This window comes from Corvus hawaiiensis, chromosome 20, assembly GCF_020740725.1.
Source record: "Corvus hawaiiensis isolate bCorHaw1 chromosome 20, bCorHaw1.pri.cur, whole genome shotgun sequence".
In the NCBI taxonomy this organism is placed as follows: domain Eukaryota; kingdom Metazoa; phylum Chordata; class Aves; order Passeriformes; family Corvidae; genus Corvus; species Corvus hawaiiensis.
In genome coordinates, this window is record NC_063232.1 from 3,051,240 (window position 1) to 3,061,219 (window position 9,980).

The window sequence follows — 9,980 nt, forward strand, 5'->3', positions numbered from 1 at the left end:
CCCACACACCCCCCTGGGCCTGCAGCCCAGCTGCTCCCGTTTCTACTTCCAGGGTGAGCCAAGACGATGGGATAATTAGAGCAGCAAATGACCCAAAGCCGGTTAAAGTCCCCGTTAACTGCCCGGCTGGGACAAACACGGCTTAGCAGAGATGTTCTCCCCAGCAGTGCCAGAGCTGTCGCCTCTCCACGGAGAGCGTGACCCCGACACCGGCGTGGGGACAGAGGCTGTGGCAGTTCGGGGCTGGCACCCAGCCTCTCCCGGGGCTGTGCCCGTTCGGGGACACAGGGAGAGCCGTGCCAACCCTGCAGCAGCAGAGCCCTTCGGGGAGCCCTCCTTGGGGCCACACTCCGGGCTGTGGAATCAATGGCAGCAGCCCAGTGGCCGGCAGCAAGGCAGCGATGCCGAGGCAGGGCTGTGACATTGTGCGAAGGCAAAGCCACCGCCTGCCCGGCGCTGGGCCGTAAACAGCTCAGCCTCCCCTTCCCCCAGGACGAGCACGCAGCAGCGCCCAGCAGCACCCACTCCCTTCCTCGGCATCTCCCGGCTCCAAACTTTGTGCTCAGCCCCTCGCAGGATCCGACCCCCGGAGGCTGGGCTGAACCGAGCCCTTGGGGTTTCTCTAACTCCAAGGGAAATCGTGTTATCCCGGTGGCCTGGCAGAGCCAGGCAGCAGCTGCCTTGCAGCTCCACGGCGCCGGGTGGGAAGGACGTTTTGGGTGGGGAGGGGTTAACCCTTGCTGCAAACACCTGCATCCTCCAGAACCAAAGGCTTCTGCTCCAAAGGCTCCCTTGGTCTCCTGCAGAGTTCTGCAGGAATGGGGAGATGACACGCCAGAGTTTGCCGAGGGAGAGGGCAGAGATCGCCCGGAAGGATGTGATTCCCGACAAATCTCCCCGATGTGGAGCCGGGCGATGCTGGAGCAGATCGCCAGCTCATCAGCAGGGTGGCTGGAGCAGCCTGCACCACCGAGCCGGATTAAAGGGGTCTGAGCCCAGCTGGCAGCCCTTGGAGGCACGGAGCCGAGCAGGGACGAGGCAGAGAAGTGCACCAACCATAACAGCAACTGGTGGCTCTTAGGAGACTTCCCTACTTCGGGTCCAGCAGCCAGCCTGGCTGCGGCACGGACACTCCCAGGGCCCCGTTCCACCCCGGGGCAGCGCAGGGAGAGCCTCCCCGGCTAAACCTGGGGGCTTCTTACTGCTGCAGTGTGATCCCAGGGACGGCCAGCATGACTGGAAGGGTGCACCAGGATGGGCAACCAGCCCTAACACCCACCCTTGCCCTCAGCACCCAGCAAACTCCCATGGAAACTTAGGAACTTACTGCAGTCGTCGGACTCGTAGCCCTCGGGGTCCACCACCTCCTCGGGCGCTTGGCTCTTGGCCGGCTGCTCTGCGGGCGTCGTTCCGTAGGCTCCAAAGAGCTGGTCCACATCCTCATCATCCTCCCGGGGCGCCTCGGCGGGGCTGACCGAGGGCTGGCTGACCGCGGGGCGCAGGGCGCTGCTGCTGCGGCCGACGGCGGCGGGGAGCCCGCGGGGGAAGCGGGGGAAGTAGTCGGAGATCTGCTTGATGGGTTTGATGGGGCCGGGGCAGACGTCAATGGCCATGTGCTCCTGGATACTTATGGTCATTTTCTCTCCTTTTCGGAGTGTCATGCATGCGGCTGTCGCTGCCAAGCCCTGCCGGAGAAGCCCGGACCGTGCGGGAGAGGGAAGTTTCTGCCGGGGGCTGCGGAGGCAGGTGAGGAGGGAGGCTCCGGCGGGCCCCTTACGTGGTTGTCGCGCCCTGAGCCTCGGTCGCCGCACGCATGCTGCTGCTGCCAGCCCTGGCGTTCGCACAGCCCCTGATCCTGCCAGCGCTGCCTGGGAATAAATGAGCGAGACACAGAGACGGATAAGAGGCAGGGGGTGGGCTCTCGGGTGATGTCACCAGCTTGCAACAAAGCGGTACCCAGCAGCGGAGGAATGAGGGCTGTGGCCGGCCCGCCGCCCCGGCCACACGGCCACCAGCGTGGGCAGCCGGCCCCCCGCCCCTTCCCCAGCACAGCCCCGGACCCCCGGGGGCAGCCGGCAGAAGTTGGGGTGATGGGGCGTGGGGAGGTGGGCTTGGATTCATCTCCCTGCCAGAGCAGGGCTGGTCCCTGCCAGACCCCTGCAGGGGGTTGAGGTCACCGGGCAGTGTCAGGAGCCATCGTCCTGCTGTGCCGCATCCCGGCGCGCCGTGGAGAGGGACCGTGACAGCCCCCAGGGACCCTGAGAGCCCCCAGGGAGCGTGGCAGCCCCCCTGCCCTCCGGGCTCCTCGCAGGCTGTGCCAGGGAGATGCTGTGCCACATCCTGATGGCACCGCTGCCCGCTCCCCGTGGCTCAGCAGGGAAGGGACAGCCCCACTCGGATCCCTGCTGCCCTGGCTGCCCCAGCCCACAGCAATGTCCCCCCAGAGCTCAGCACCAGCTGGACGAGCTCCTGCAAACACACCAGGGGCGAAGCAACACATGGTCCCTGCTCGTGGCCCGGGTGGCACAGCCTCTGCCAGCCAGCATGTGGCTGTGCCATGGGGCTGGTACAGCATCACAGAGGAGCGAGCCGTGGGCTGGGCCAGGGCTCAGTGCCAGTGTGGCCATGCTCAGCACCCCTCCTGCTCCTTCCTGGGCACGGCCAGGGCCCCAGCACCAGCCAGGACAGGGACAGGCTCCTGCCACAGGCTCCCCTGAAAATGCTGAGCTGTGCTTTGCTCAGGGAGCTGGTCTCAAACTGCTGGTTTTACTCACCTCCCCCTGTGTTCAAATCAATAAATCTGTGCCTTCACAAGCTACTGGAAGTGGACTTTTTAGCAAGGAGTGCCAGAAGAGAAACACTGTGAGAAAATGGTGCAAATGCTGCCCGGTAACTCACCCTGCCCAGGAAAATGTGTCTGAAATATTTCAGAGGAGCAGCACCCCCCGTGCAGCCTCTCTGCTGGCTCAGTTCTGGCGGGTCTGGAGTGAGGCTGGGACACTTGGTGTGCTCTGGTCACCCACCACCATGTCCAGCTGCCCACAGCCTGGCCCACCAGGTAGCCTGGCACATCCCTTAGCGATGCACACAGGGCTGCAGTCTCCTGCAGCATGGCATGCAGGTGTCTATTAAAAACAAAGCTCTGTTCTTCAGAGGATTTCCCCCAAATCCCAACAAAATGACACCCAACCTTTCTGTCTAATGCAGAGCTCAGTTTTCATTCAGATTTTGGTAAATGTTAACGCACGTCCCTGAGTCATAACACGCTGACACCAGGCAAACCAACCTAATTTAGTCCTCAGAGGGAAGTGAATGTTTCTCTCCTGAAGCGTCCAAACTTGTCACTGCTCTGTACCTAGACATGAAGCACATCTAAGGATGCTCTAATGACCTGGGAGAACAGGAGACAGCTCACTGCTCCTTTGTGTCCCTGCCATATTTTCACTCGGAGGTGGCTCCTGCCTGTTGCAGGTCTAACAGCAGATCCACTCTCAGACAGTTTTATCCCCTCCCCACATCCAAGGACTCCCAGGACATTAATTCAGATGGAAATACCACCTGCTTTGCACATGGAGGCTGAAAATCTTGCAGGTGGGCCGATGCCGGGTGGGAACATCACGGCGAGCGCAAGGAGGTGCCTCCATATTCGGGTGTGTTCATCCACACAGGCTCCATCTTTGGGTGCAGCATCCAGGATGTGGTGTGCACTCAGACAGAACGAGGCAGAAATTGGGCCTGATGCCCAGAAAATTGCAGCAATTTCCTCTCAGAAAGGGCAAATAAATAAATGAATAAAATCAAGTTACGTGTGAGAGCCTAATGCCATTACTACCATTACAAAAGCGTCATCATCATTCCAAATGTTTCCTCAAAGAGCACAAGACCCAGGGATTATTTTATAGGACAGAAAATCGAGGCTCGGGGAATGAAGGTGAACCTCTGAGCTCTTCCTCCTCCTGCATCCACCGCCCACAGCCAGGATCAGGGCCCAGCGGCACCCACTGAGAGATGCTCAGCTCACCCAGGGATTCAGAAGAGCAACAAGGGAACAAAAAAGGCAGAATTGAAGCAGACAAACTCCCTGAAGCAGGGCAAGAGTGGGCCTCAAGGAACACCCCATCACCAGCCTCATAGACTGAGACAAACAAAAACCAAGACTCACTGCTAATAGCCCAGGTGGGATTTCTCATCCCTACCCTATCCCAAGCCTAGAAAGCAGCTGGAGCCTTTTCTTAGCTTTTAATGAGTCCCAGATCAGCTTGGTTTTGATAAACCACACTTTTCCTACCTTCCCTTACTGCCTGAGTGTTTCCTTGGGGGCTGCACAGCCCCAAATCTACCGAGGGCTCCCCAAGCGTGACTGGGGCTGGCAGCACACACTGTCACACACGACAACACGGAAGGTGAAAGGGACAAAAATAGAGAGCTGGGCTGGAAGACAAAAGCAGGGCTTGCAGATACAAAGCCAGTTTCCAGGTAAAGCTCTTAATTCCCACCGTCTGTCTAATGCCCTGGAATGTGACTTGATTTGATCCCTGGCTCTGCCAGGGCGAGTCAGAGCTGCTGCTGTGCCCACGCATGTGGCCTCTGCTGCCCTGAAAGGGGGAATTTGACTTCCCCAGCAGCCCCCCAAGAGGGAAGAGACAGAGTTTAAATGTTAAAACGCCAGTTTTAACCCAGAGCTCTGCCTGGCAGGAAGCAAAGCCACTCTGACAGGGAATATCCATCCCTGTAGGAAGTGGGGGCATCCTTCAGGGAAGGTGGAGGTGGCCATCACAGGGCCAGCATCAAAGCAGGGATGGGATGAGGGGGAAGAGCAATTGTGCCTGTCAAAAGCCATGTTTTCTCCCAAGAAAACAAGATCCTGTTCAGCACCTGTGACAGTGTACTTGGGACATGGGATGCAGGAACCATCACTGCAACTCCAACCCAGGCTCCAAAAACCCCCAGGTTTTAATTTCAATGTTGTCCTGAACAGGGGCACAAAGCACATCCAGAAAAAGCCTGTGGCACTCACTCTCCCTGTGCCACAGCCCAGCTTCCTCCTCTGGAACTGCCCTGCAAGTGGGCAAACAGAAGGGATATTCCTACAGCCCCCAAAACTGCAGCACATGGATTAAACACACATCCAAAAGGACACAGTTCAACCCATTTTCTTACAAATGCTAAGCATCAAATTCTGCTGTTCCAGGGTTGAATCAATGAGAGCAGGGGCTGATTCCAGTTTGACCAATTCCTTTCCAAATGGAAAGCACATCCCACTGCTTGCCAGGGATTCAGTGATTGACCCACTGGTTCTTTATTTATTACTTTGTCAACTCAAAATCTCTTGGAACCCCCCTGCTCTGCTAGTGCTGCTGGAGAAGAGCCTGGAGAGAGCACAAAGGGATAATGCCAAATTAAAGCCTTCATTTGGAGGCACTACCTCTGGATCTCATCCTTGAACTCGGAGGGCTGGGACAGGGAGGTTTGTCAGTGTCCCCAGGGAGGTGACACAGGCAGCACCACCCTGCACAGCCCTAGCTGGGATTTTGCTTTTCCCAACCATTTTTAAGCCTGAAAGTACCCACAGCTGTAGGCAGGAGAGGGTGCCAGCAGATACCACCAGCTCAATCTGGTGGATATCAACTGGGGGGTATCAACACTGCCAGGGGATGCCAACACTGCTGGAAGAGACCCCTCCATCCCTCCGGGGTGGCTCAGGACTGACACTGCCTTCAGTTCCCATGGCTGGGAGCTATGAAACATATTTTTTATTCCTTCCAATGAGCCTAGCTCCAGCATGGCTGTGTGCATGGGAAGGGGGTTAATTGAAAAGCAACATGTGCCTGGCTCCTTGGCTCACTCAGGGCACTGTCTCCTGGCTGATGCACAGCTCCTGGCAGCTTCCCCTCAAAGATCCCTGCCCCCGATTGCTGGGGAGGCTCGGCTGAGCCCATCCAGGGGATTGCACTCCTTACCTGGTCAGACAGCCTTCGCATTTGCTAAGTAAAGCAATAATAATAATAATGATAACCGGGAAACTTGGCAAAAATAATCCTAAGGAGCTTATTCCAGGCTGTGCCGATTACGGCTCCTCAGCAGCGCTGATATCCCAGCGCACCCTGGCCCCCACTGCTCCTCTGCTTGGATAATATCTGAGGTTATCTGTGCTCCAACAGGCCCTGCTAACAACCATTATTTGACCAGATTTAACCAGCAATTACTAGCTGTGAACAAAATCGCTGTGGTGAAATACAACCCACATCCTATTACGGCGCAGACACAAACAAACCCTTGCAGAGAGCCAGGCGAGGGCCAAATGCCAGCAGGGAAGAGCCCTCTCCCCTCAAAATACTGCTTAAGGTTCCCAGAGACTTTGTGAAACACCCAACCAGCAGCAAAGGTGGATGGAATCTTCCTGGCCAGCATTTTGTTACGTGGACATGGGCCTGAAAAGGAGCTTCCAGGAGGGAGGGAAGCATCTGCTGTCCCTGCATCTTTAGGATGGGCCCAGAATAGCTCTACTTTTGGTAGGGGCTGATGTTTAGCATGTAGCATATGCTGCCATTTCCATGTGAATCCCAAAATACTTGGTGTTTTCTTTTGTAGTTTTAATGCACTTGGTTTCTTGGAGTCCTGGGGAATGTCTGCCCTCCTGCCGGGGAGGGGCCGTGCTCTGCTCCTGCACCCTGACACGCCACTGCCAGCACTCCAGGCACCTGCAAACCAAGCAGAGGGGCTAATCAGCTGCTGTAAATCTCAGCTCTGTGCAGCACAGAGTAAATCCACACAGGGATTCACCAGGGTGGATCTGTGCACAGGAAAATCCACCCAAACGGTGCCCAGGAGGAGAGTGACATCGATCCTGGGGCACAGCACTGCCAAGGGCCCAGTCCTCAGGGGCTTTTTCTTAGGGATGAACCTTTTTAGACATTTCTTCTCTGATTTCCCTCATGATCTGTGGGTTCCTCTGAACTCCAGAGCCTTAGCAGGGGTTTGCCATCACCAGGCTGGGCAGAGCCACCCTCTCACACGGTGCTGGCTCTGATTGTTGTGTGCCTGTGAGATAAATGCAGACCCACTCCCTTGCAATCAAGGGAGGGGAGACTCCTGTGCAGCATCAACTCCTATTAGACTAATTTTATCTGCTCTCAGTGCCTTTCCAAGCTGGAGTCAATGTCCTCTGAGATTATCCAGCTGACTTGTCTTAGGAGTTTTACCCTGCTTTTACCTCTTCCCGACTGTCTCCCAGCTGCAGGAGAATGAGAACATTCCTCCTCAAGACTTCCCAGGCAGGCAGGAGCAAAGCCTGGTGTTAATTTGGCAGCAGCACCTTACCCTGCAGTGACTGGGACATGGATGCTGGCCCAGAGAGCTGTGCTGGGGCTGGGCACTGCTGCCTCCTGCACCCCCAGCTCTTCCCACTCCATAAATGTCCAGAAACAGAGTTCCCATCAGCATTTAGGGCCTGGCCCCGTTGCCATGGAAATGGAGAGACTTTATGCTCACATTTTGGTGGGAAGAGGCATTTCAGGAGTCACACCAGCTCCTGGAGTCAACGCAGGAGGAGCCAAGTGAGGGCAGAAAGCAGCCGAGCTTCACGGAGGCACCGGCGGGAAACTGCTCCCGCCCCACGCTCCAGGAATTGGGAGCTGGATGGGAGCAGAGAGAAAAGGCCACCAATAACCAGCAGCAGAGTGAGCTCCAGGGATTCACGAAATAACATCTTGGGTTTGCAGTATTAAAGAGCAATTTGGCTGCATTAAGAGAGCTTTATAGCTGCTCCTCTCCCACATCCTCGTCAGGCTAACGACATCCTGTCAAAAGCAATCTACCCAAACCACCCCCCCCATGCAGTCCCTGTACCTGTCACAGCTCTGGGGCAGCTCTGTCCTGCCTGCTGCTCCTCCCAGGGCTGGGAGATGTCCTGCCCATCCCTGGATCGTGAGGCTCAGCCATGAGCTGCAAGAGAATGATCCATCATGGATGGATGCCAGGACGTTTTCCTGGCCCCATCCACAAATCCCAGCATCATGCCAACATTGCGAGAAGCAACACAAATGAAAGAGCAGGAAGAGGAGCGAGAGGAGGAGCAGGAAGCAGAGACCCCACAGATTCACTGTGGGATTAGGCTGCTGCAGAGGCAAACAACCCCAGATTCCCTGACCCAAACAGGGCTGCTCACGGATGTGCCACAAACTCACAGCAGCACCTGCAGGTCAGCAGGGAAGAAATTGAGGCCAAAGCCCAGACAAGCTGATTCCTGCCTGGAGAGCAGCATTCCTGGCAGGGCTGAGGAAGGCAGGCCAGCCTGCAGGATGCTCTTGGATCCACGGGCTCTTCAGCTGCCTGACCTTATGTCACCCGACTCAGGACAAAGTTCCTCTCCACTGTAGGGAAGCCCAAGCATTTTCCAGCTCTGTGGTGAATCTGAGACAACAAAACTTTGGAGCAAAGGATACTCACCAGCTGAAAAAAATGGGAGACAAAGGGATTCCTCAAAATACAAACTTTAAAATGAAACCCGTTGAGGGGGGCATCTCCCAGGTCATTTAGCAGCCAGAGGAGTCACTAGATGGCCCTGCTAGTCCTGTTCATCTGATCACAGCACGGATATCGAGGAATGCTGGTTTGGCTGCTCTGCAGGAACTGGGAAATCTGCTCTACGTCTCCTTCTGGGAGGAAGGGCCTCCCTAGGGGGGGCAGCCAGGTGGCACCTTGGCCAGGACACGTGGCAGGTGAAGGGTCCTTCCTGGTGCCACCATGCCCTGGATGTCCTCTTCCCTCCCTGAGAGTGGCTCCACCTGCCAGGGATGCTGGAAGCCTCTGCCTCAGCATAATCGTGTTGACAGTGATGGGTGTAAGAGCCAAGGAACCATATTAATGAACCCCGTGTTGCTGGATAATCATGACATTAGCATTATTGGATTAACATTTGCATAATTTGGGCACGAGCTGCTACCTGCACGGAGACATATGTTTACATGAATTTACATCCATTTGCATCCCAATGAAGCTGCATCCTCAGCAGCTTCCCGGGTGACCAGTCACGGGCCATTGGCAGCTCCACCCCAGGGGACATCTCCTGCTGTCGGGGACAATCCCAAGCCGCTCAGGTGCCGACAAACAGCAAAGTTTTCCCTCCTCAGGGTGTTCCTCACACAGGTTGCACCTCACTGTGCCCTTTGCCACGCCAGGAGCGGCACCCCCAGCCTCAGCATCGGGGTCACCCAGGCTGAAGCTGTCCCTTTCCCAGTTCCCACAAACTCCTGCTGCCTCCCAGGTGCCAGGATAACGGGCAGTTAAAGTCCATCCTACTCACAGCTGTGGAAAGGGATCGATAAAACACGCCCAGCAGGCTGCGAAGCTCAGAATTTAAGAGGCCAATAAAGGGAACCCAAAATGAACTCCTTTCTCTGTCTTTTCAAATCACGTGCTCTTTGATTCAATTACTTGATTTAGAGGAACGGGGAGGGAGATTCAATTACTTGATTCTTGATTTCTTAGCATAGGAACACGGACTCTGCAACCACGGAGCACAGCAAGGCAAAAAAATCACTTCAAAGCAGCATGGCAACAATTTGGTGGCAACACCAGGTTTAGAGGGCTGTAAGGAATCAGCAGTTTCCCCTCCTGGGCTCCACAGCAGCCTTAGAGGAGAGCAGTAACATCTGAGCAGAAAGTCCTACATCCCACCCACAAAATCACAGGGTGAGAGGTGGCGGCTGCGTGGCGGCTGCCTGGCTGCGTGTCCCTGAGTGCTTTCCTAAAGGAGAGCTGCTCAGGGAGGCACCAAATCCCTTCACAGCCCCGGGAATTATGAGCTGGGAGGGGCCAGGAGCTGCACACTCACTCCCAGGCATCTCCAGCCCCAAAAAATTGCTGTTGGCTCCATCTGAAGGCTGCCATGAAAACAGACAGCAGGAGCAGCCCAGGGGCGTCCAAAGCATTTCCATGCAGGCTCGGGGGAACCACAAGCCTCACTGCCACTGAAAGCT

General features: G+C 56.2%; 1 protein-coding gene across 2 annotated transcripts in view; it reads right to left on the reverse strand.

Moving 5' to 3' along the window:
• The window catches only part of DOC2B (double C2 domain beta), a 28,910-nt gene extending 27,031 nt beyond the window's left edge, over positions 1 to 1,879 (reverse strand). For both annotated transcript variants that reach the window (XM_048324419.1, XM_048324418.1), the window contains exon 1: positions 1,328 to 1,879. In XM_048324419.1, coding sequence (XP_048180376.1) covers positions 1,328 to 1,661 — 334 coding nt within the window. In that variant the 5' untranslated portion in view covers positions 1,662 to 1,879. The remainder of the gene's footprint in view (positions 1 to 1,327) is intronic.
• Positions 1,880 to 9,980: the final 8,101 nt, after the last annotated feature.